General features: G+C 39.9%; 2 protein-coding genes across 3 annotated transcripts in view; both read right to left on the reverse strand.

Annotated features, from left to right (window-relative positions):
* BIRC6 (baculoviral IAP repeat containing 6) overlaps positions 1–2,169 on the reverse strand; it is a 174,380-nt gene extending 172,211 nt beyond the window's left edge. Inside the window, exon 1 of the mRNA XM_062490247.1 lies at positions 1,923–2,169. Coding sequence (XP_062346231.1) covers positions 1,923–2,169 — 247 coding nt within the window. The remainder of the gene's footprint in view (positions 1–1,922) is intronic.
* A 1,492-nt stretch (positions 2,170–3,661) lies between these two features.
* On the reverse strand, positions 3,662–18,040 carry YIPF4 (Yip1 domain family member 4). 2 transcript variants are annotated; one of them, XM_062490248.1, is made up of 6 exons: positions 17,857–18,040; positions 14,331–14,484; positions 11,464–11,635; positions 9,241–9,318; positions 7,447–7,560; positions 3,662–6,276 (listed from the first exon to the last, which is right to left on the reverse strand). In XM_062490248.1, exons 1-6 carry the CDS (start codon positions 17,939–17,941, stop codon positions 6,139–6,141), a joined length of 741 nt encoding a protein of 246 aa, XP_062346232.1. In that variant the 5' UTR covers positions 17,942–18,040; the 3' UTR covers positions 3,662–6,138. The 2 variants fall into 2 exon arrangements, with proteins under 2 accessions (XP_062346232.1, XP_062346233.1); XM_062490249.1 differs by lacking the exon at positions 7,447–7,560.
* Between the last annotated feature and the right edge of the window lie 9,581 nt (positions 18,041–27,621).

Here is a 27,621-nt window from a genome sequence, read left to right on the forward strand (position 1 = left end):
ATAAAATCATCAGCTCTACTGCACAGATAAAATTCGGGTAGATTGCGAGCAATTCTGTTGTTTTATGTGAGGAGGAGTAGAACCCATCTTTTACAGCCATGCTGTCACAGAGAAGACTGACACTAAAGGAAGTATACATGATTGAATGTACATAACAGAAGAAAGCAATATGTTATTTTCAAATAGTTACTATTTAGGGGAGAATTTCCATTAGCATTTTGAACACTGAGTAAAATCCTTTCCAAGGATCCTAGAACAGCAAAGTGTAGAATCACTTTGATTTACAGTTCACTTCCTTTTCTGTATCTGAGAATTAAACATCTCCTACACAGACAGCAAATTACAAATTAGGTCCTCTACTTATGCCCTCTTCATCCACAACTTAAAAGCAATTTTAAAATTCCTGCAATAGCCTGAAGAAAAGAAACAAAGTTATTAATAAAAAAGCAGTTTAGGAAACAGCACAGTAGAAGTGAATTATAAAAGCAGAGTGATCTGAATCCTGAACAGTGCAGGAAACACCACACAAGAGCCTCATCCTCCATGCAAGCAACTGACAAAAAAGCAGCTGGCACCTTCTTAATAGTTCCCCAAAACTTTTTTTTTTCCAATTGCCCCAAATGCCTCATCGTTACATACAATGTACCAGCTTTGAGCTATGCAAGGAAACCAGCAATTTTTGTCCTGCTCTCTTCACTTCGACACTGCAATACAGTTACTGGTTTTCACAGTGAAAGCATACATATTGCCCAGGCTATGGCATTCCCATGCAGTTCTTGGCATTACTGTACCATGTTCAGGCAGCAAACAACCTTTCACCACCACCACTCGGCAAAGCAACATCTTATTAGCAACGCACAACTGTAGGGAGAACCCGAACATGGAGGCACACAACTGTAAGAAGCCTGTCTTTCTATTCCAAGGGCTGGACTCACAAGGAGACAAATAACTCTACCTACCACCCATATTCTCACAAGTGCCACAATTTAAAAGCCATTAATGAACAAGGAACAAAAGCTGTTAATGGCATATGGAACATCTTCTGTAGAGCTAGTTTATCAACAGTGAAAAAACTAATGGTCGGCAAAAAAAATTGCTTCATAGTTGTGGAGATGCTACAGTCTAGGCCTCCACAAAGCCACTACACAACCATGCTTCCTGAACATAATAGCAGGGATATGGTTACTACCACCAGACACAGTCAACAGCCTGAAGAACTATTCAAACACATACAAAAATGTATCACCAAATAACTTCATGAAGTATTCTGATCTTAAATAGTTTTAAGCCATAGGACAAATGACACTTTTAAGCAGTAAGCCTTCTTTAAAAAACAGAATAAGGCTCAATAAATAAATTATTACAGTATCACATATCAATAAGAACTAGAACTATGCCTGTCCCACCTAACATGCTGCTTCTAAGCTTTGGAAGGTTCATTATGTGATCCACAACAACATCTGCAAAAGCAAAATTAAAAAAATACAACCCTATACATCGCAGCCTTCCATCCCCATTTAATCTTCCAGTAACCACGCCAATATGTTTTACAGAAGTAAAACGCCTCGGCGCTGTCTACTTGAGTATCTCTGCCCCAAAGAGTAGGAACACAGAACCACAGGCTCTGGTTGGGAAAGACCTCTGAGATTCACTAAGTCCAGCCTATGACCAAACACTGCCATGTCAACTAGACCATGGCACTGAGTGCCGCGTCCAAACATTCCTTAAACACCTCCAGGGACGGCGACTCCACCACCTCCCTGGGCAGGGAAGCCGTTCAGGCCAGAAAATGAAAAAGGGGTGACAATAAGCCAGGGGGATCCTCCGGCATCCAGGGCCCGACCCGAGCCCGGCCGTTCCTTTCCGAGGCTCCCCATGCCCGCCACGACACCTGTTCGGCGGCGGCCCCGCTCCCCGCTCACCGCCGAGCGCCGACGCCTGCAGGGTGGCCCCCGAGGTGCCGTCGATGACTTTGATGGCGCCGCGCGCGGTCACGGCCAGGATGGCGTTGAGCGCCGGGTGGTAGCACAGGCTGCAGAGCCCGTCGGCGTCGCAGCGCAGGCAGCCGTCCCGCAGCAGCAGCCACTCGCAGGAGCCCGGACCGGGACCGGGACCGGGCCCCGCAGCCGCCGCCGCCGCCGCCGAGGAGCAGGAGGCCGCCGCAGCCATCTTCGCGGCCGCCGCCGCCGCCGCCCTCAGGACAAGAGGCCCGCGGAGAGCCGCTCACTGCCAGTCCCTGGAGCCGCCGCCGCCGCCAGTCACCATCCGGGTCCGGGGAGAGGGGGAAAGGGAGAGCGCCCGCGTGAGCGGGAAGTGACACAGCCGCGCCGGATGCGGAACCGAGCGGCCGCGGCCCGGCGGGGGGCGGGGGCGACGGGGCCGCTCCGCGAGGGGCGGGGCGGGGCTGCGGGGCTGCGCGTGCGCACCACACACCGCTCCCGCCCCTCGCTGGCTCCCCTCGCTGGCTCCGCTCCCGCGGCGATCCCGGCCCGCGGCGATCCCGGCCCGCGGCGATCCCGGCCCGCGGCGATCCCGGCCCGCGGCGATCCCGGCCCGGCCGCTGCCGTGTCGTTGCGGGGAATTTGTGTTCATACCCCGGCTCCCGCAGCGGGTGTGTTTTTGACCCCGAGCATGCGAGAGCCCCGGTGCCGGTGGCCTCAGCGCCGGTACGGAGTGACAAAGCTGCAACGCCTGTGCCCCGCGGAAGGCACGCTGCCCTTGGAAAGGGAGTCCCTGGCCTCGAGCCGGGAGCGCGGAGCCATTGCACCCGCGAGCGCATTCTGCTCTGAAGCAGCGCTTCAAAAATTACATCAGTTTAATAAAACATTTTGTATTATGTTCAGATTTTCCCCTTTCACCCACTAAAGTACCAATTCAGTTTGAACAGTTCAGCCTACCTGTATGCGTTACTTTATCTGCCATAGGCTTTATTTGATTTAAGTGACATATTTCACAAAGCTTTCAGGCTACTGCTGGTCTTAAAGCTAATTTTCAAATACAAAATTTTCTACATAATATTTTATTAGAAGGACCCAAATTAGCACAGGCTGCTCTAGCAGGGAATTTTTTAAAGAAATAACAGTGTGCGAAGAAAAAATAAGGAAAACAAACCCACGTGGGTATGTGTGCCACCAAGGCTAATAGAAATTGTCCTCAGAGCAAAAGGAGCAGCTTTTAAGCTTGCTGGAGTACTTCAAGCAAAACATTAAACACCAGTAAGGATAATGATAAAATTACAGCAGATCTCAACCTGTACGTTTTCTCAACAATGGAATTCATCAACTTTCTGATAAACGGCAGTGTATGTCTGATGGGTAGAAGAGGAAACAAGATGTACACGTCTAGCTGCTTCCTAGAGATAATTCAAAATGCACCTCTCACCAAGGTGTGATACCCCCTGTCACCACCCCAATATGAGGTGTTACATCTTACAAAGGCAAATTTTTTTGCTAGATGGACGTGGTCTAAGTTTCCAGTTTTGACAGACTGAAGTAGTATGTTGATTATCATAAAAAATTATAGCCTCAAAGCTACTGGTACTATATGTATCGTTTCAATATATTGGTGGCATGCCCAGGAATATGGATGTGTCTTAATACATCAATATTAATTGTTCAGTATTAAATCAGTAAATATAAATGAGCTTCATACATTCTGTAAACAAGTTTAATTCAAAATTTTTATAAAATACATCTTGTATTTACACATATACCTCATCTAAAAATATGAATTTGTTGAACACGAAGTTATTACAAACTATCAGGATCATTTGAGAGCTGTTTGTATGTTTCTTGCATAACATACGCAGAAGGTGAGCCTAAAGATACTAAGATTAGAAGGTGCAAATCTGCAATTGGGTACAAAATATGTACTGTGTTAAGTGCATTATCTACATTGCATATTATACATGTGCCAAGTCTGTGGAAAGGAACAGCTAAAATTCCAGCTATAAATTTCACAGAACATTACTGGAAAGAGAAGTATTTGGAGATTGAATACAACATTTTTACATCCTTTCAATATTCATAGTCAGTTCAGATGCACAGAACACCTCACGAACAACTATGCAAAAAGGAACTAAGCTTAAAGCTGTCTGACAGCCTAGTAACCTAAATGTGTTCCTGCCTTTCACCTTTGTGGGCACAGAAGTTAAACGGATTCACAGGGGTTGGGTGGAGTCTTATAATAATAGTTGGATATTCCTGTTAGAAAAAGAAATATAAGTCATGAAAAAAGAAGTAAAACCAGATTATCATGCAAGATTCCAAAGCTAATATGCTTTTTTTAATACACTGTAACTTCCTTTTTTTTGTTATAGAATGGAGTATGAATGCTCTCAAAGCACTTGTAGGTATTAGCTGCTGGTATAAATTGATTTAGTACCACTTTGCATTAATTCCACCACAACTTATTCAGAAATCAAAAATCAGATGAAAAGTCAATCACTCTACCAATTTTCCTCTTTTTATATATTACAAGCTCAAGTACTACACTACAATTTATGTCCAGCACAAACTTCAAGTGGTTCTGTTTAAAACCAACACAAGCATCAGCCAGGAAAGCAGACTGAATAAGCTAAAGGTCTGTGGGAGAGCTGGAATTTATTTATATATCTTGCATCAGTAATGACTGGTAAATATAACTTACCAAGCTGGCTGGTTACACAGTCTAAAAAGCTGACAAACTACAGTTCTGATATGGAAATATGTCCATCAGGGACCCAAGACAGCTCTTGCTATTACCTTGTCATGGCTGATTTTTATTTGTAGCATTAAAATAAAGGAGGGGGGACAGGGGGGAGAATGGAAAACACTTTTTTGCTGTTGCAGAAAAAAAAAAAACCAAACCGTCAGAGCTATATGTTCATACTAAATCCTGAAGATTGCAAATGCCTACATTAGTACCATACAAAGTGAACTTCAGTGGACTTCCCTTGTGAGGAAACATTACCATAAGGACCATTATATAAGCAATCAACACAGTACACAGGAAATATTTAACATGTCATCACATTATTACATAATCCTTGGAAAGTCAAAATTAGCAAGACTCTAACTGTTACTAAGGCTGCCTCATTTAGTGGAGGGAGAATCTGGCCTTCCAAATCTTTCCTGTTTCTCTTTACAAGGGATTAATAGTATTGGTGGAAAAAAAAATAAAAAAGATGCATGTTAAATACCATGCTATTAAAAGCAAAACAGAGCAAGATGTTGTAAAACATAGTTAGGGAAGCAATATTTTTTATTCTGTCATCATAAAATAACATTGTTTAAAGATCACACAAATTTGATAGATCATCTTTTTTCTTCTCCAACATCAGGCCAGCACTAGAGTTGAAAAAGGTGTTCACCCATTTCTCTGTAAATTTATATTTTTAAGTAAAATAATTTGATTCTCTAAATATGCACTTTAATTATGTCACACGGTAAATATCTTGCTCCTTTGGTCAGAGATAGTAAATGAAAACTTCGAATACTTGCATCTTCAATTTTTAAAAACCCAATATACATCCTTAACCAAGGAGTATTTACGGTACGCACAAGCCATAGATACAAAATACACAGTATATACATGTTCTGAAAAGAAACTGGAATTTATAAAAACTAAACAGCCAAATCACAGTAATTGAGGCACTAAATTAAAAGTAGTATCTTCTCGGATCTTGATTATACAGACCATTCTGTGAACAATCAGGACTGTTTCATAAATATATATTATCTACAGAATTTGCTGTGCCAAAAAAAGCCAGCTGTGTTTAAGCTCAAAAGAAAAATTGCACTTTGAGATTGTTAACAGTTAACTTCTCATTTTTAATTCTTGAATATAGTAATCTGGTCCCAGTGCTTTTGGCACAGGTATTGAGTTGCAGTTTTGCTACGCTTTGTTATAAAACACAAGGTTCTTTTATTTTGTTCATTAAAATCTGAAGAGTCTTAAACAAACCTAGAACTTTGATACAAATCTATATAGCTACAATTGCTTCATTAAATAATATACACAAATATGCTCTTCCATCTTAAAACATCTCAATAACTGGATACAAAACGGTCACTTGTACTATCTCCAGCCTTCTGAATCTTACACACTATCAGTCTGCAAGTGACTGAAATATGGTTTCTGGCCACATCTGACACTAGATCACACCCCAGTATACAAGGACAGAAAATAAATGTATAATAAAAAGATTGGATAAATTAGAAGGGGTTTCTTGGTCTTGAATTCTTCTCCAACTAGTAATGATGCAGCACTGTATGCAGCCCAAAAGACTCCAAACAACTGAAAAAGAAGACGAACAGTCTTAGCTGACACGACAAGAAAGTCTCTCCAAATACCACAGTAAAAATCACTTCTTTCAGTATAACACAGAGCCAGCTGTAAGAAGTAGTACTTGTCACAGCCCAAGAAGTTTTGGCCATTTGGGGTTTTTAATGCATTTTCATACTAGTGGTGCAAAGACAAGAACCTTGCAGAGATTCACCCAGAAGTTAACAGAAGGCTGTTAGCAGCAATCAAATAACAGAGGTTTCATGAACATGTATTTATTTTGAAGTTATATATTAGTTAACTGGCAAGTTAATGATTTACATTCTGACTATCATTTATCAGTAATCAAAGATTATCAAATCTTAAATATAGCAATTTTGTTACTTATCATACAGTCTAGTTGTACTTCAATTATACTGTTTGCCAGCAAGCTAAAGGGACAGAAATAAAGAAATCAACAGAACAAACCTCCAGAAAGCGTACAGCTTTGCTCATAACAGAATTTTATCAGGCTCAGCAGGAACTTCAAAGGCTACCTAAAAGGGTTTTAAGATGTACTGGAAGTGTTCAAGAGTGTTACATCATTCTGGGATCTTTTAGGGAATGTTGCTGGTTCCATAAAAGGTGTCCAGCAGCAGGTGGTATCAGGCAGGTTATTCTTTGTGCCTTACACTCCCCTCTCTGTATCAGATCAATCCTTACCTTCTCTGCAAAGGGTATGGAGAGCTTTGTACTGCTACCACTATGGGGAGGTCTCAGAACAATGACTAACGTCATATTCATGCTGCAGTGACTAAAAATAATCTGGATGATGGGGGAAGGGAGAGAACAGCCTATTTTCAGATTCTTCATTCTGAGGTTTAATTATATATCCTCCTTTCAAAATGAGAATCCTATCTTTTTTGTAATAGAACTATTAGAGCACAGCAAAATACAAAATACAAGCTACTCCAGTAAACAACAGGTATTGTTATAGCAACAGCACTGTATATCCCCAAGCACTCAAATGGAGCATTTAAAACCACATTCACTTTCCACCATGCTAACCAAAAAGGATCACAGAGTTCACTTTGTTGTTCTGAAAATTTTGACACATCATTATGTTTTCCTGAGCAGATTACTTAAAGTGTTAAGAAAGTGACTTAAAAATAACTAAATTCTCAATAGATTATATGAACTTACTTTTATTAGGGTAGAAACAACTTCAAATGATCCAACCACCAAAAGTACAGGTGCTATGACAATGAGGGGAAGTAGGGAATATCCTATTACACCAAGAACTTGGCCATAAGCAACCTGAAATTTCCAAGCACATAAAAATGAGCTTTGCAATCCTCAATCTCTATCACCAAATACAATTTGTTCTTGTTATAACACTATGAATAACAATTATAATGTGTTATACTCATGAAATTACAGCTAAAGGAGGCTTGCTAGTGTAAAAATTGGTTTTGTATGTTAAACCCTAAAATTAGAAATATGAGAAATATGTTGTCTTTTTTTTTTTCTTCAAAACACTGTAAATGATCACTTTCAAATGAACCATTTACATATGATACCCAGGAGCACAGAACTGCAACAGACCTCTCATGGACCACCTGTAGTCCTGGTTGTCTAAAGCAGCAAAGGCATAATTTTCTGCATTAACCTACTCATATCCATGATACATAAATGAATACATAAAGCACATAAATGTTTTTGGTGTCAGCGGAATACTTAAAATTTGATCCCTGTAAGGCACAGAATTCTGATTTCCAGCTTCAATTTATTGTGATTATCTAGAACAGAGTTGTTCCAAGTACTTCCATAACTACTTTTAGCTTCAGAAGGAAATGTCTAATTTTCCCCTACTATGGTCTGAAGTGTTCCTGTGCACAGCTAGGCTTCTCGGATTTAACAGGAAAAGTAGTGGCATCTTGTAAGCATTTTCTTGTGGATGATGACCTTTCATAACAAGTTCTGCAAACCTATACTTCGTTTCCAGTTTATACATCTGGTAATTTCCCATCTTGAGACATAAACCAGATTGATTTAAGGCATCTGGATTGTGTTGAAATGCAGAAATACCATGCAATCGCATTTATAAAAACTTTTTCTTTCAAAACAGCATTCACACAAGAAGACTCTAGCAATTATGATTAAAAGGAAAGTTTAAATAAGTAACAGAGGACCTCTGCAACACCAGTGCATCATTAATGCAATACCCATTGCAAAAACATAAAAACCAAGCACCACTGAATATTTAGTTCTTCACAACACAGTTCAATGCATTTTATGCTGCAGATGCATTTTAAGAAGTTTTGTCCTCCTGACTGTTCCACTGCAGCTGTCTGTGGGCCTTGCTCTAAGTCATTTTTTATTGTTTACACCTGAATCACTTAATGAGTCAATCTGTAAACAGCTCAAGCAGCTATTCCAATCCTGCTGGTGCAAGCAGCTGGAGGAAGGGATACTGGCCACAACTCCAGTTGGTTTTGCAGTTGAGAAATGCTCTGGCTTTCATACTTCAATGGGTTTGAACTGCTTCAGGCCATGGACAAAAACAAACACTGTGAGGTGCATTACACATAAGGACACCTAACTGCTGTTAGCCTCCCATTAAAAAAAAAAGTTTAGTCCATTTAGTCCAGTGACCAAAAACCTGAAAGCATTCTCTCTTAAGAATGGACTTCAATTCTGGACCACAGGAAGCTGTTAGAATTTCTGGGATTCACAGCAGAAATTTCCAGACTGTTTATCACTTCCAAGCACACCGTCTACTGCACCAAGAGATTAATTGATGATCTCTACATTTTAGACTTCATTTTGGAGACTGAAAACCTGAAATGTTGAATTTACACTTAGCAACTGCAGCCATTCTTAGCTGGCTACAAGATCCAAACCCAAGCACTATGAAAACCCAACTACTGCTGAAAAACATCATCAAGAGACTTTACCTTACCTCTCTCTACATCCTTTTCCCATACAGGTACTTACTTCTCCTCCAAGAACTCTGGCCAGTAAAAAAATTGTCAAGGATCCAAATATCCAAATAGTTATAATCCAAGAAACAACCTTGAGAGATAAAAAACAATTCATGTATATGAGTAATTGTCATTGTGAGAAAGGAAAATCCATTTCCATAATTACTTTCACAGAGTCAAGAATTTTATTATGCAAAACTGAGTTCTGAATTGTGGCATGAACAGTGTTTAGTATCACAGTATAATTAGCAAATGAAGTTCAGGAGTTACATTTACAGAATCACATTAATGGTAAATTCCAAAAAAAAGGAATGCACATGGAATGTATTCTGTAAGTATTGTAACAGGAATAGGAAGTTGAGTTAAAACTACCCTAAATGTCTTCATATTCCACCTATTACAAAAAAAAGGGCTGAGACAGTTTTAAAAAGTCAGCTCAACCAATACAAGGACTTGGAATTCTCCTTCTTTCATTTATAAAGATGCCACTTTATCCTTTACTCAAACTGAGAATGCTCAGAAGACACAGGATTTTAATTCTCAGTGGAACGTGATGATGATGACAACTTAAAAAGAGTCTCAGATGCCTGGGACCAAGTCTATCATTATTTTTTCTTGCTTCTCTCATAGTTCTGCTCTTATACTACAGAAGAAATCCTAAAATCATTCTTAGAAGAACCTTCAAATTAACTTAGCTGTTTTTAGTGTTGAGCCACTGGGAAGACTAGAAGTAAAGCTCCTTTCTGAAACGCTTTTTTGGAAGGAAACAACAGTCTAAGTCCAGTCTCTGTATTTCCAAACATACAATCACTGAACTTAAAAAAATTAACTCAGTGCTCAGTTCAGTACTTTGCTTAATTAAAAGTTCCTTATTTCCAGAAGAATGAAATAGGAAAAACTATATAAAAATCATGGCAGTACCAAAAAAAAATATAGTAGCTTTATACTATTTGTGAAAATAGCACATAGCCTCCTTTTACTTCCTGTTTTCCTCCACTGACTAAAAGAAGAGTACCAGATTAAAGTCTTAGAGCAGAAGTGCTCATCTCCTTCCAGTGTAGAGCCCACCTTTGGGTTCATCTAGTCCAGCTGCTGTCAGTCATCCTGCTGCTGGCTGCTAGCTTTCCCTCCTCATACATATAGAGCACTCTTGCATCCATATGGTAAACCCATTGCTCCTAAGAAACATCAGACCCAGTGTTGCTGTACAGGAGGTACACAAACTGCAGGAGGTGGTTCATCTCTCACAGGGTCAAGGAATGGTCCTTGCTTTGCCAAAGAGACAGTTGAGTAATCTACCCAGAAGCCTTGAACAATAAAGTGGTTTAGTCCACTCACTTCAAGCCTCACAGAGACAAGATACTGAGAGTGAATTCTCAGTCAGCATTTGGTACACCATATGGAAGGCAGAGGTCCCAAATGGAATGATTTTATCCCACCATTCACAAGAATCCTTGCATAAGCACATTCTGCTGTTTTACATATGGTTTATTGCCATACTTGGTCACATTCAAACAACTGTAACCACACATTCAGTCATAAAGATTTCCAATCCAGGACCACCTAGGCTTACACTCAAATTGTTACTATAAATAATAACACTTCTTTATTTTAATCAGAACATAAAGAAAAAAGATAACAGTGTTTATGGAAGTCAATTAAATATGTACAACACCTCTGAGTAGCTATTCACCCTGGAGTTCAAAAGGAATGATGGAAAAAGTCTACTGACCAGAGGAAAAGTTAAACTAAGCAGGGATGACAAAACAGCAAATGTCACTAATGAAGATTAAATATGCCAGATAATATGAATTAAATAAGCGGCTTTATTTGTCAGAAGATTAGAATTCATGGCATCCAAACAAATGCTTTTTGCTAACATTTTTTAGCAATAAAAAGCAAGTTAACAAAAGGTTACAATTAAAATGGAAAGATTCACTAATATGACTACAAACCCATTAGCACTAATCTGGTTCCTCTAGAAACCACATCTTTCCTTTGTTTTACTGTATAAAAACAAACCTGACATTTCATCATGATTAACTTACCCGTGGGCTATTTAATACATTCCTAACTGCTGCCTTTCTACATATTAACTTGAGAAACAGCACTTGAAATGCCCCACATTAGTATGTGGAAAAAAATACTTTCTACCTACGTAAGAATGCAAATTGCTTAGCAATGACATCCCCAAATTTAGTTCAGATTTTTTTTTAGGCAGAAGATTTATACCCACCTTAAATTGTCCATATAATGAAATCATTGAGAAGAAGAGAACAACTGCCAGAGGACCCCAAAAGTCCGGATTGTCTCTCACTACCTGCCTATTGAACCCAAGAGATGGCATAGGCATCAACACACATCGAATTTTGTAGTAAATATCCTTCAGATCAATGTCGAGTTCTTCCCTGAAATTGCAAAGCAAGTGAGCATTACTATACACCACAGTAATGAAACAGAGCCAAAAAAATAAGTACAGGGGCAAACAGCAGGTTTATAGAGCAAGTCTCCTGTCAGCCACAAGGCTTTCTGAATCCACAACTAGCAAAGGAACAGTTTGTCCACAGTAAAGCAACACCATATCTTCATGCTGCATTCAGTAACTGGTGGGACACAGTTAATATTAATTACTCAAGAACAGATTACATGACTGAGAACAGAAAACATATACAGCATACCCAGACCAGGCTGGATGGGACTCTGAGTAACTTGGACTGGTGAGAGGTGTCCCTGCCCAAGACACGGGGGGTGGAACTGGATGATCTTTAAGGTCACTTCCAACCCAAACCATTCTATGATTCTGTGATACCTTGAGAGTCTGCATTAAGATAGGAGGTCTATTTTTCAGACACACTAGGACATGTGACACATTTTGTATCATTGTAACTACAAGTCAAAGACATGCATACATAAAGAATGTCTGTGTATTCCTATACTAAGCAGTTTGCCATGAGCACACTTACTATAAATATATTTTATTTCAAATTCTGCAAGAATACCATTACATTAACTAATCTTAAACCATTCTAAATACATCACGTAAAACCAACTTTTTAAAAGAAATAAAGGTTAGCATCCTTCAAGAACAGTAGTTTTCAACAGACCAGTTTATGCCTATTGTTTAATTTCTGGCTTGTTTCCACTGGGTAAAAGAAATAGAAGTCACTTGACTAGAAGCAATATGTATCAACAGATCTTGCCCTTCTCTCATTGCCTTCTCTGCTTCCTGTTACAAACTCTCTGCAAGCAGATACAAATTGGCCAGAAGACTCTTCTGCCCAGGACTTTTAGCCTGTACATGTTGCCCTGACTGTCTTAGCCTAATGGGGAAGGAATCAGACTTCCCAAGTAATGGGCAATTCCACTCCCTTATGTGCAGAACTTCAGTCATGACTGAGGAGCTCTGAAGAGTTGCAAGACACTTCCAGCAGATACTGCTCTACATTTAAGAACACAGTGAAGAAAAATGTAGAATTATATCCTTGGTCCATTTATCAAAGTTTTGTCCAAGGCCTTCATTTTTTTAGCTTTTTTCTTAAAATAAAGCTGAAGTGATAAATAAATAAATAAATAAATGAAAAGACATGATTCACCACAACTTCTCTTCAACAACAACAACAAAAAAATTAAATAGTTCTAATACAGTCCCCCAAGGCAATTTTTAAAATTATTGTTACTAAAGCTACTTCAGAAGTGGTATTACTAACTGGTGACTAAGTAACAAAATTGTTCTTTAACCATCCCTGAATCTAAGGAATAGACTAGAAGCATCTATTTGCCTCCATTTATCTAAAAAGGATGTAGCAAACCTGTACTTTACTCTGAAGACTATGCAGCACAAATATTTTCTGTATGGAAATAATTGTTTCTCGTTGGCTAGGTCTTCTGATATTTTCTCATGTGAACAAATTGTCTTTTGCATGAAGCTGACAGCTACCTCAACTGAAAGTGATGGTAGCTGTATCAGGAAACAAGTGTCTGGAGTAAGGCTGCCCAATGAGAAAGCGCAAAAAAAAAAAATCTCCTTTTAGTCTTTTGCTGCACAAAACATTTGCACAGGAGCACTGCATTAGTGAACTCCCCTTAGCAGGCTACTGTTCTTTCAATACTTAATAAGAGTCAGATTGCAAGAATTCATTATGACACATGGGAATAAGGTTTCTGGGAATAGTTAAAACAATAAAATTACACAAAAGTCAGAATTACTGTATTGCTACCTCACTACATCAGTCTGTTTCTTAATTAGAAGTCTGAGGTTTACAAAACAGACTTATTCACGCAAGGAGCTCCTTCTGCACACTTTAATTTAAACCACTTCCCAAGTAGCAATGTCATTATTAACCTCTCAGACATCTGTTGTATCCCAACACTCACATCTGAGTTCTCCAGAGTACTCTCTATCTACTCCAATTTTTTAAAGTATCATTATGTTTAATTCACAGGAAAACACTGAGAATGAAGTTGCTTAAGTGCAGAACAAAGACCAAGCTGCCTTATTCACAGTGTAGTAACCTTAAGATGCAAACTTTCTTCAGCCAACCACCTCTCTGTGAACAGAACAACAGAGAGGAGACTTCCAGTTTTAAGGACATTACTGTCCTTCAGCACTAGCACCCTTTTAATCTAGCTTCATAGTAAAAGGCAGCATCAAATATTTTAAAGTTTTTGCTACCTTGGTTCTAACATCCCTACTATACTACCCATGATTCACAATGCTTTTGCTTTAGAATAACTGACAGAATTGACTGGGATTCACGTAACAGGAATCTTCCCACAGGACTGTCTTAGTCGTTGATTCTTTCACAACATCAAGAAATATAAATGCAAAATATACAAAGAACTGAGTGTCATTGTTTAAAAACCATTACAAGACCAACAGACAAAAACAGAAAAGCCATATAAGCTTTATACTTATGGAGACTAAAATCCATAATGAGAAACAATGTTTCCATTCTTGCACCAGAAAACATTCATTGGTCAAGTAATTTGTCAAACAGAATTCTAGCCACAGCACAAGGCTGTGGGACTATCAGAGATTACAAGTTGTTTGTTTTCTGAACACAGCTAATAAAGATAAGATACCCAAAAATAATTACAACATACAGAAGTGGCTTGTTATCTTCTGGGTCATCATCTTCCACTTCCAGAAGCCAGCCATATCCTCTCTGTCTTAGGAATGTAGTCGCAGTAGATTCTTTAATGAATTCTCCTCCAAGATTTAGTTTAACATCTGGAGTTGTTATGGAACCACTAAGATCTAATAAAAAAGGGAGAAAAATATAGACCTTTTTATGTCTTGCCAAAAGCTGTTTGACTTTAAAAGTACTGGAAGATAAACAACAAACATATGAAGCTACATGTGTTGGTCATCACCATAAAACATTCAAAGTTACAAAATAAAATTACACTTTCACAGATACGTATTTAGAAAGTGTACTTGTGGTTTTATTGCAATAGTAACAATGTTGGGTTAGGTACCAAAAACCAGGTTTTAGCTTTTAGCGGGGACTTCTGATTTATGACACAGTGTTGTAGTATAACAGAAAGGCTTCTATTTGTGCTTTATCATTAAGTGTTTAAAGGCACAAAAGGATGAACTAATAAGAGTCTCATCATGCTATAAATTATGGGTTATTTATATTTTTTTTCTGGTCATACTCTACCTCTTTTGGCACCCATTTTTTTTTATAGTGGCATTGTTTTAGCCAAAACCACTCTCTGCTTTTATGTCAAATTTTTCATAAAATGAAAACATTTGAAGATGTTTTAATTTGTAGCCTGTCTTCAACGCAACTGAAAATGTTAGAGAAAGAATGCTATCAGAGATCCTTAGGCTCTAGACAATAAGAAGTAATAGAAGTTCTCTTTGATACACTATGATCTTTCTCTACCACAGTACTAAGCAAAACAAAGATCAATTTATATATGTTCTGGTTGGTTTTGGCAAAATCACCAATAAATATTAAATTTTTGCTCATTTTATTCTCTTATATATAGATAGAAAAGAAAAAAATCGTATAGGAAAATAAATGAAGCAACTTGAAGAAAAAAACGATATAAGAATCTATATATAAGATTCCTTACAAAATAATGTATTTCCATTATCTGCTAAAAAAGAAAAATCCAAACAGAAATGTGTAAGAATTTATAGCTTACTATAAATATATTGAGAGATAAAGAAAATATTTTTTTTTGCCTCTTCATCATTGTGTGTTTTCACACATTAAAATTCCTCAGCACAAGTCTCCCACCTAACTATAGCAAGTACTTCTGAAACACACAGAGGAACTTCAGACCGTATTTGTAGATTACATTTTCAACATCCTCTTTGGAAATATTACAGGGTTATAGAAACAAAATTTGTACAGTGACAGAAGCTCAATGTCTTCAGCAGACATGTCTTAAGTGTTCATGGATCATTCAGTATAACAATTATTTCAACAGAATTCTCCTTCCCAGACCAACTTGCTAGGCCACTCAGATTCAAGTTTCTCCATAAATGCTTTTCAAGTATTTCATAACTGTGAGTGTTATTGATCCATTCCTTTGATTCTTGGGACACCATCTGCACAGGACCCTTGTAAAGATCACTGTAACTTATAGCAGGAATTTCTCTTTGCTCTTCCCAGTCCCAGCACGCATACACCATTCTCACTAGACTCGAGCAAAACCTTCCTCCGCTGTTTACAGAGGGAGGAAAAAAGAAAAATCTTTATGCCTGGGCATCAAGCTGAAACCTCAGAAATTTTCTCTTAACTGTGGGACCCTTATGTCACTAAGAAATATTTGTTTCTGCTACTGTGCATAAATGCAGCTGTCCAAAGAAGCAAACACAGCAGTCCAACCAGCCATGAGTTTCTCCTTTCTCAGGGAGCACTAACAATCCATCCTGAGGCACGGGAACTCCTACACTAGTTGTATTTACCAAGACTCCTCTTAGCAGTCAAATACCTGCAATCACACTTTCAAATTATAAAATCTATTAACATGATCTTAGGTCTGTTTTGTAAAACACAGGATTGGTCACCTCCTCTTCTGCAGGTTGCTTTGAGTAAGATTTTTAACTGTGGGGCAACTGAGCACTAGAAAATCTGCCAAGAACTGATGACACTGATGGCTCCTAACATGAGTCTGGGTGCCTTCACTCCTACTGTCTCAGGCTGAACACCACAGAAGCAAAACCAAGGTCTCACAGATGCCTCATTTCAACACAGCATAGCAGAAAACCAGTTTTCAAAATAGACTTGACTCTTAATTAAAAAAAAAAAACAAAAAACAAACCACAGTACAAGAGGCAAAACCCCAGTCTGCTCTTTCTACTGGTGACCTAATTGTGAACCTCTCCCCAGCTTTCTTCCATACAGCTCCTACATTCCACAGAAATAAGACAGAGAAACAAAACAGCTAATTTTTATTTTTTCATATGGACTGAGATTTTGTTAACATGTAAAAATTAGAGGGTAATGTGTACTATTTCAATTTTAAAATATCAAGATGCTCACTTTTGCTTATGTTTTTCTTCACTAGGGTTGGTCTATCAAGCACTTTGAGGACAGGACTACACTTGAACAGGCAGGAGATCACACCTTGCTTGTGTTCATAAAAAACATGGAGCCAAATGTGATTCAACACAACCTACCAGAAAGGTGGCTTTACTGGATTTGGTTCAGTATTGCCCAACAAATACTTCCAGGGAAGAAGCAGAGAGCTTCTGCTCAGAGTTACATGGATCCGTTTTCAGGCCAAGGTGAAAAGATAACAAAACAAAAGAAAACTAACCAGCAAAAAAACCCTCAGCAAAAAAAAAACCCACAGCCACGACTGTACTGTTGACTTTTATTTCTTTACAGAAGGGCTGTGAAGTTCACTAAAGAAGAGGTATTCTATAGCAATTTCTCCACTTCAGCAATTCCTTTCCAGGGCAGGACACATAAGTACTTTTACAATTCCCTAGCCACAACTATAAGGGCAACTAAATACATACATGAAAGTAGAATCCTTGTTATTTAAATGGGGCAACACCAAAAAATTATTCTCCAACAAAGTAAGTTTACACGATGCTGACTCCTCTATGTTCAGTTTTGAAGTTTGAGGCCGTATCTTCACAGCATGCTGGTACACCACTGCCATCTGTGCAGCAATTTGACAGCAGGCCACACTTCACCCCCTAAATTACATACACGGCTTGTTTTTCTCCTTCACGACTGTGCTGCAACGAGACACGGTGCAGACGCTCTGGCACAACATTACAGCAAACCTGAACATAGGACACAATCTTGGGTAAGACAACAAAGTGGGCCTCCAGCAACACGGGAGCCGGCGGAGAGGGCAGTGACAGCGGTCACGGTTGTGTCACGTAGCGAAGCTGGGAAGCGGAGCCGCCTTTGCCACGCTGGTGCTGCTCCCGTGACGCGGACACGGCGGCGGGGCGCACCCCGGCAGCGGCCACCTCGGCCACCCCGCTCCGTCCCCGGCCACGACACCGACACCAACCGCGGGGGCGGCGGGAAGGAGGGCAGGGAAGGCCCCTCTTGTATCTGCGGCCCGGGGACAGCCCGTTCCCCCGGGGCCCGGCCGAGCCCTTGCCTCGGGACGGCGAGCGCGGCCCTGCCCGCGGCCCCGCGCTCACCTTCGGCGTCCGCCGAGGAGACGAAGGTGAAATCCCCGCTGCTGGGCGCGTAGAGCGGCGGCTGCTGAGCGCCCGGGGGCTGCATCTCCCCGCCCTCCGCGGGGGCTGCGGGGCCGGCGAGAGGCGAGCGGGTGCCGGGGCCTGCGGCCTCCCGGGTCCCTCCTGCGGCGGCGGCGGCGGCGGCGGCACCGAGCCCAGGGCGCAGCCGCCTCACGGGGCGACAACAAACGGCGCCGCCCCTGCCATTGGCTGCTCGCAAGGCGCGCCCGCACTGGCCGCCGGTGCTCCGGAGCTGTCCCGGGAGTGAGGTCACTTCCACTCCGCGGCACAGCTCCTCCTCCTGGTGGGCCGAACCACCCAACCCACCCAATCTTCCTTCCCTTCCCTTCCCTTCCCTTCCCTTCCCTTCCCTTCCCTTCCCTTCCCTTCCCTTCCCTTCCCTTCCCTTCCCTTCCCTTCCCTTCCCTTCCCTTCCCTTCCCTTCCCTTCCCTTCCCTTCCCTTCCCTTCCCTTCCCTTCCCTTCCCTTCCCTTCCCTTCCCTTCCCTTCCCTTCCCTTCCCTTCCCTTCCCATAGCATTAGAGCAGTGTTTTGACAATAGAAGGAACCTTCCTTTTCATATATATCCCATTAAATTAAATCACTGAGTGGTTCATCTCAGAAACTTGTTAGCAAGTAACAGCCAATCTTTTTTTTATGGAGAGAACATGACTGGAAATTTCTACTTCGCCATACCCAAGGATCACTCAAATTTGCATGTATATCAAATACGATTTGGCTTCAGGTTCTCTGTAGGTGTTTTACAACAATTATCAGTTCCCTTGCAGCAGCACGAAAAAAAAAATCACCCATAATTGCACATTTTTAAACCTATTTTTAAAACAAAAATTGTCTTGATAGTACAAAATGACCCTACAGATACTCATATAGTCAGATTTTCCCTTTTAAAAGATGAGCAGTCAGGACATCTGTTAAGAGCACCTCATTTTCTTAGCTGTTATGTGGCACTACTTTGTTACAAGACCTCTGCAATAGGCTTCTTTCACTTTCTGACGTCTTTTTCTCTTTAGTCAGTTACAGCCAGCCTGTCAGAGTTCAAGGAGCTTTTGGATGATGCTTTTATTCATATGGTTTATTTCTAGGTAATCCTGCAAGGAGGTGGGAGATGGATCTGTTCATCCTTATGGATCCCTTCCAATTTGAGACATTCCATGATTCTATTATTATATATAACTACCCTGCTATGAGTGTGCTGTTCCCTGTTGTTGGGATGTCTTGGATGCTTCTGGGAACTACCCTCCAGAGGATGCCAGATAGGGCTGTTACTGGGAAAAATTCAAATAATGAAATAATATAATTATGGAACCATTTAAGCTGGAAAAGACATTTTGAGTCTAACCATGACCTTAATACTACTAAGTCCACCACTAAATCATGTCCCCGTGTGCCACAACTACACTTTTTTGAATGCTTCCAAGGATGGTGACATCACCACTTCCCTGGACAGCCTGTTCCAATTCTGACCACTCTTTCAGTGAGGAAATTCTTCCTTTAGCCAGTCTAAACCTCCTCTGGTGCTTGAGGCCATTTCCTTTCACCCTGTCCCTGGTTGCCTGGTAGAAGAGGCAGATCCCCACCTGGCTACACATCCTCCTTTCAGGCAGTTGTAGAGACCAACAAGGTCACCCCTGAGCCTTCTTTTCTCCAGGCTAAACACCCCCAGCTCCCTCAGGCACTCTTCACAGGATTCGTGCTCCAGACCCTTCACCAGCTCTGCTGCCCTCTGGACTTGCTCCAGCACCTCAAGGTCCTTCTTGTAGACCGGGGCCCAGAGCTGGACACAGCACCCAAGGTGGGTCCTCACCAGTGCTGAGTACCAGGGTGCAATCCCTGTCCCAGTCCTGCTGGCCACACTGTTGCTGGTACAGGCCAGGATGCCACTGGCCTTCTTGCCCCCATGGGCACACACTGGATCATGTTTAGCCACTGTCACCCAGCACCCCAGGTCCTTTTCCCCCAGGCATCCTTCCAAACACTCTTCCCCAAGCATATAATTCTGCAAGGAGTTGTTGTGACCCAAGTGCAGAACCCAGCACTTGGCCTTGTTGAACTGCATATCACTGGACTTGGCCCACTGATCCAGCCTGCCCAGATCCCTCTCTGGAGCCTAGACTTCTTTCTTAGTTTGTGTTTTTTATTTGTTTGTATTCTTGTTGGTTTTTTCTTTTTATTTAACTACACATAGGGATGGCAATAAAGAATGCCATGTCAAGGAATTGATTGCACTTAAGGGAAACCTTTCTCTTGCCTCATTTCAATTCTTATTTATTGATATAGGATTTTAAGCTGTTTAGTACTTGTCCTAACTTGTCCTAACAGTACTTTAGTACTGTCCTAACAAGACCAACAGCATCCAGTGCTAGGGCAAAATTTGGGGATTTGGGGCACAGAAGTAGTGTAACTCTTGATAAACACAAGGAGTAGTCCCTCAGGGCACTGTAAAGGAAGAGACAAAAGAGAAAGAGATGAAATAACACACTGAATCAGCTTTGAGGAGGAAGCTAGGGACAATGATATTTAATGATAGAATGTTATGCAATAAGATGAGTCACAAATGCACATTTTATTAGTGTGCAAAAAGGAGCAGTGACAAATGAGGCTGCATGTCAAGCTGGGTGACTAGTTCTGTCTCTCTTCTGTCTCTCCTTGTCCATGCACTGGACCCTGTGTTATGCATGTGCTGCATAATTTTCTAAGTATAAATAGAATACGCGTAGGTTGTTATGAAGCGGAAGACAATTTTGTGACACTGCTGGTACCTAGGAAAGATGACACATTGTTCACTATTTGGAAATATTTTCTGTATTTTCTTGTCTGATTCTGACTGTTATCTCTGTACAAACACATGCAGTTAAGTAATTTGACTTCTCTGCTTTCAATAGACTATTTATAAAGACATTCATTATTATTCCTTATCTACCTTTAAACATAATTTTGATGATACCAGAAGACTTGCTCTTTATTTCCATTTCTAGGGTATTTCTGACCAGCTGAGATCCAGATGGAATTTCACATCAAAGAGACACTGAAGGAGACAAAGGATAGATGTTCTGCTCATGCCTGTGTAAAATAACAATGAGTAGGTTTTTAAGAGCTGCTCTTCCGGATGCTGTGTCATACATGAGTAGTGAAGGATCAAGAAATCCACCTAATCCAACTGGATTTTTCTCAGCTTTTGCTCACATATTAAGATTTTGGTCTCTTCCTTTCAGGCTCCTTCCCTTCCCACTGTAGAGGAACCCTCTGTCCCCTGCCTGAGCTATGCCAGTGGAGGGCACTCTAGCACTCCTTTTGCCAGATCAGACCGTGTTCGGAGTTCCAGTTCAGGGTTTTTTTCCGGGGAGAAAAAAAAAGTGCTTGAAGGCAGCTGAGAAACCCTGTTTCGCCCAGAGGCTGCTGCTAGCTTTGTCAGCAGTTTCTGCATTTTTGTCGTTCTGCACACTTCAGAAATTGCCTTTAGTTATTAAGGCCCACACCACATGTAAATATGTGAGCAATCATCAAGTGTTCTGTTTGGTCTGTTGAAGTTTAGGGTGTCTTATAGCTCTCTGCATATAGCCACCCTTCCATGTACTTTAACTGTTGGCAAAGGCTGGCTACATTCCCACCACCAGTGGGATTTTGATTTTCCTCTGGCTTATGGTATGGTAGAAGGGGAAAAGGAAAAGGGAAAGGAAGCATTTCAACAGGCTGTAATAAGCTGTGCTGCATAAAAATGCCTTTTTGGATCATCACAAATGCAACCTGTCTGCCATTAGGAAAGGCTCCTATTTAATTTTAATTTTAGACATTCAAGAAGCATGCATTATGTGAATTTACCAAAAGATGTTGTAATAATTACTGTGTAGAAGAGAAGTCAGAACCACTGATGTTAAGAGTCATCTGATTTCTTTGGGAAGTTTGGAGCCAACTGACATGACAAGGAAAGTAGGCAGACTGTTGTGCAGTTTTATTCCTAATGTCTCAGAGTAATATCAGATTAGGTTAATTGTCATAATAGAAATAATCCACTCTGAAATGGTTTTTGCATTTGTATCTAAAGTTGTTAGAGCTTCCCTTTGGGCTTCCCTCACTATGTCTAGTTGTTGAGTCAGTGCTGCTCAGATTAGTGAGGCTTGGCTTCTTGGAACACTATGACTGTTTGGATAAGTCTAGATATCAAAGTCCCACAAGAAACATCTCATTCATGAACTAAAGTTACCATCTTTTAATGAAGCCATTAAAGAAAAAATGAATGAAATGCATTTTAGATACACTCATTTCTACTGGTAGCAGAAATATTTACTAACTGGACCATTAATTCTGGACAGGAAAACTAGTTTTTCATGCCTGTATAATAAAATTTCAAATACTTATGAACAGGAACTTGCTTTACATCAAGAAATGTTTCTCTACTTTTCTGGCAACAGAAGGGCATTGCACAATTTACTCTGAAAGCAAACAAGATATTAAGTAATTGTACAAGGAGGAAACTTGCAGAGAAAGTGCCCTCAGATAATATGGAGAGAGTTTTTGACAGGCACTACAACACTTTGTTGCTGAGAATGGGGGTGTTTTAATAACCTCTGAAATTTGTATGCTACTACAACTTGAAAATCCTACAATTACTTAGAAAAGTAATTTCTTATACATTTGCACTGAAGTCATGATATGTTCTGTATCCTAAATGCCAGAAAGTGTCAGAGTGCTCCTTTCATGTTAGTAATGCATACCATGGCTGAACTGATCAGACTGACCCCAGAACTGGCTAACCTGCATGAACTGCCATTCAGATTGCAAAGGTGACACAGTTCCTCTCTCTGACCTACTGCTGGCTTTCTGTGAGGTCAGTCACTAGATACCAAGGTTGAAAAGTTTGAGTGTTTGCAAGGGCCACACAATCCAGTAACTGAAATGGATATGGCAATTCAAATGTTTGCCTTTGATGACTTGGTAAAAAAATGCTTTACTGGATTTGTTCCACAGGAAGACCCCATTTGTTCTTCTGTGTTCTACTTTCTCTGGGCTGACGAGTAGTTCATATTGATTACATGATACAGTACCTAATCAGTAGGCTGTGTTTATCTTTTTATGCAAACAAACTTGCCATGTAACTGAAGTCATCAAAATATAGGTAGTTGTAGTGTGTGAGACAGCAGTTTGCTGTGACCAAGGCATTAGAAACATACAAAAACAATTCAGCTAAAAGTGTGACCTGTTATTTTTTTCCCCATCCCATTCATGGCTGAAGGTATCAGACATATGAGAGGACTATGCTTATTATACATGAACCATTTGACAGCTACTGAGGATGCCATAGCCTACATTGTGAGATAAATCCCTGATGAACTAAGCAACCTTGAAAAAATCCCACTGGGCAACTGCTGCATCTCCAGAGATGCTGTGGAAATTCTAGGTAAAAATAATATTAGTAAGTTTACAAATGGAATATGTGTGTTTTGAAAATGAATACATAATTTTGTAACAGAAGGAAAAACATATAATTCTATGGCTCAAAATCCTTTGTTGTTCTAACCAATATGTTGAAAGATGGCTTCAATGACAGAATAGAGGATACGCTTATATAATTTCTGATGATGCTGAGTTTTGAAGGCTTACAAGCCCTGTTGGAATACAAAACCACAAATGAAGTTGGATGTACTTAAGAAGTGATTAAAAAACAATAGGGAATTCATAACAGACAGATGTAAAGAGCTGTAGCTGGAAATTACCCATCATTTTCATTAATATGAATGTAGGTTTACCTGTGTAACAGATAAAAATTGAGTCTCTTCTGTGAAAGACTGGAGAAACTGCTATTGCAAAAAACTTGCTGGTGAGTACTGAAAAAGAAGTCTGTGTTCAGCCTCTGTAGGATTATTAAGAAAGGTACGGAGAAGCCAAGAGAAAGCACTGAGAACAGCTAGAGGTTAATAAAATGTGACTTACGAGAAATAGTTTAGTTTTGTTTTGCTTGAGAGAGAAGTATGAAAAAGAGCTTTCTCAGTGGACCTACAATTTCTCATATTTGAGAAATGCTTTTCTCTATAATCACATATTGACTCAGTAGCTTGAAGATTATCTGGATCCCCTTGTTGGCAAGTGAGACTGGAGTGAGAATAATATCATATCCTCTTCTGGAAGAGACAAGTCAAAAGAAATTAAGGGAGAGCTGACCTTGGGAAAGCTGAGCTACCCTCAGATCCAGCAGCCTGTAATACCCATCAGTCTTTGAATTATTTCAAAGAGTGTTCACTTTATCTGTGTGGGTTTTATGAGCTCGTTTTTACCAGCTCTGACATTAACTATCTAGAATAGGGAAAGCTCTTAAGAAAAAGTTAACAAAATCTGCAACCTGATGTATAGTAGATAGGTGTTTTACTATTGTTTTCTTCCACTGAGATAGTATAGTTTTTGGACATATCAAAAAGAAACTTTTCCTGCTGGCAGGACAATTCTAGTATAGTTACACCTCTATAATTCACTACTTCAAAATTTATTGCCAAGACAGAATATGCCAAGTAAAACTTAGACCTCTAGAATAACAATAGAGTGATTAGAGCATATTAGTTCTACAAAAGAGGGCATGAGTAGATGTGAGCAAGAGCTATTCTGTAGTTATTTGCCACAAATAAATTCTTACTCTACAGGAAAACAGCAGATAGCTTATTCCAAGTGACTTTACCATCTTTAATATACCATGACTTTGGTTTGCAAAAAGAAGTCACCATTTATTGCTTTCATTTAACACGTGGCAAGATTTGATGTTTGGTTATTGGAACAAAGTTGCAGGTTCGCTCTCAGCTTTATGTTGTGCCTTCACAGGAAGACTGCAACCTTTTTAGCTCCTGGTGTAGATAAGACAGAATGTGTTCTCCAGGTCCCCGGAGTCCAGAAATGTCCCAGGAGAGCACCATGCACACAAGGCAGCTACAAACACAGAGGAAGAAAACAGGCGAGTCACTTGGCCACCTCTGTAAAAAGTGGTGGCCAACCAAAGATAGCACTCTTTGCTTCCAGTCTGCCAGTGGAATGAAGGGCAGGAGCTCCTGTTAGAGCTGCAGTTTCACTTCTCTAGGCATTGTTAAACCATGGGTGTTGTACACCGTAACCCCATTAACTCTCTGTTATCTCCTTATCTGCACTTGTGCTCTGGGTTCTGTGTTGTGCTAGGCTGTGCTTCAGAGCTGTTTCATTCAGCTACTTTTGCCCTGCCAATGAAAAAAATAGAGCAATTTTTCTGTAGTTTGGTTCTTTCAAAGGCATTATTCCAATTCAGCAAAGAGCTGAAAATGAGTATGAAGAGTGAAAATGTGTAAGTTATCCGTATTGACAAAATCTGACATAACATAATTTTTTTTTCCCAATCAGAAAAATCCTATATCAGATATATAAACCCAAAACTGAATAAAGCTAAATAAAATAGAAAAATTGATTTAAAATTGCTAGAGTGCATCTGTGAAAACAAACACGTGGATTTTTGTAGTAAATACTTAATTTTAATTTTGACATAGAACAGAGATCTCAGCATAATGTAATAAAGACAATATTCTCATCAAAATTTAAGAATTCCAATCTTTTCAGTTTCTTAGTTGCTTAGCAGAACAACTTTGTGCTTCAAAGCTGTCTTTCAGATTGGTCAAAATCTGAAGAGTAACCAAGGTCTTGGTAACCCTTTAATGTCTCTTCTCACAGCTGATTTTGGTTCCTTTCTCTCCTACTTCCTCAGAAGACTGTACTTCTCACCAAAGACTGTAGTTAATGTGGTTTACAGCAGAAACAATGAAAAGTTAGAGAGACTATTTTTATTATGTGTATTCTTTTGTTTATTCTTTATCATTGCCACCTGATCCTGCAAATCCCTTGTGCTCCACAGTTTTGTTCTGTAAGAAAATACAAGTAGAAAAGCACACACTATTTTCTGGTGGATATTGATTTGCAGCATACTGAGTGTTTTTGTCTTGAGATGTATAAATCCACTCTGACAGTTAAGATAAATGATGCAAAACCAAAAAGCTCCATTAGGCCTCATAATTAGTGTACAAGGATGTGGACAGATGTTTGAAACAATCAAATGAAAGGACTTCATCTTCCATTTAAAGGCAGCTGCAAAAACTCATATCTAGAGAGCTGTTGACAGAATAGCATTAATGGCTGTTGGTGAACCAGCAGAAGATAGTGTGTGCAATCCAGTCAGGGAGCTTTGTAAGGCCAAAATCCTGGACAGATGGTAAAAATTCATTCCTGGAACTTGAAGGGTGATTTTTTTTGTTGTTGTTGGTTTTGAGACCCTAGGGAGAAACTTAGGGAGCAAACCAAGAGATCTGACATGATGCTGAAAAATTAGAATGAATAAGAAATATTTACTTTTTGCTCCTGGTGCCTGTGCAGTTTTGTTGCCAGTTGGCATTTCAGACATAATAGAACTAAGCTGGAAATGTGAGCTATAGAACAGTCAAATTTTGGTGAGGCTGTGAAAGAAAATAAGAGCCAGATGAGGGCTTATGTCTCACGCTATGCCAAAAGTGAAAGGACTGTGCAAGCCCTGAGCCAATCTACTTCCTACAGCTAAAAATAAGTATAAAAGATTTTTTGGTAGAGAAAAGGAAAGAAGACAACTAAAAAAACCATGCCCATGAAGTTGCAAAAATGAGCAAATGATGCTGTTCAGATAGCTGGGGACAAATCTACACAATTTTGATTTGACAGTGTTTTCAAATAGAAATGCTGGCATCACTTGTATTTAGCCTCTTGTGCTATTCAGCCACATTGTCCCAGTCTGTAGGCCTTCTGTGTTCTATGGAAAAACTGACAAAACCACACATGACTTAATGATTGTAATTAAAGGACTTTTCTCTTTTTCCTAAGATGTTATGTTTTCTTTTATCCCAGAGTGTCATTTTTCCAGAGGGAGCACATTGCAATGGCATTCTTTGGCCCTCCCTCTGTGCTGATGCACCCAAATACCATAGTGCATAGAAGTAGAATATCAGGCACTGGAAATGTGGAATATTATGCTGTATAGAGAACTGGAGTAAACATACTTGTCTTGTGAGATCAGAAACAAGTGCCATTAACTCTAGGCCTTGGAAGAATCTTTTACTTAAAGTAAGAAGTGGAAAAGTCTTTGTTAGGACTGTTGAGAGGGGGGGCAAAAGCAAGCCACTGAAGAACAATGTTTTAAACACTTTCAAAAATTGGTAAGTGAGCCTTTGGAAGACAGTTTTAAGAGTAGTCAGTCATGGCCTGTGTATAGTCTCAATCCTATCAGAAGAAAGGCATAATAAGATCAGATCCCAATTTTTCTATGGTGGAATCGGTGAATAAACTTACATTACATAAACCAGTACATTTCAGTACTTCTCTAAAGTATTTCGAAGTGAAAAATTAACCATCAGTATCTTCTTCTCCATCCTATAAATTAAAGGAGCTGGAGACATATACAGCTTATTTTTCAGATTTTCTCAGTGGTTTTCCCCAGTTTTCTTCCACATTATCTTGGAACCACATTCTTTTCTACTTTGTATATGCCTGTAGTGACCACAGTAGTGCTGCCTGCAAACACAAACAATTTTAAGTTTGTTTTTACAGTCTATCCCCTTCCTTCCTAAAGGTCTGATGATTAACAAGCTGAGTTATAGCATATTCACAACTTAAAAATAAAAAAGATGCTGATGAGATACTTAGAATGTCAAAACACAGACATATAGAAAGCAGGAAACTGCAC

Source organism: Cinclus cinclus, chromosome 3 (genome assembly GCF_963662255.1).
Source record: "Cinclus cinclus chromosome 3, bCinCin1.1, whole genome shotgun sequence".
NCBI classification, from domain to species: domain Eukaryota; kingdom Metazoa; phylum Chordata; class Aves; order Passeriformes; family Cinclidae; genus Cinclus; species Cinclus cinclus.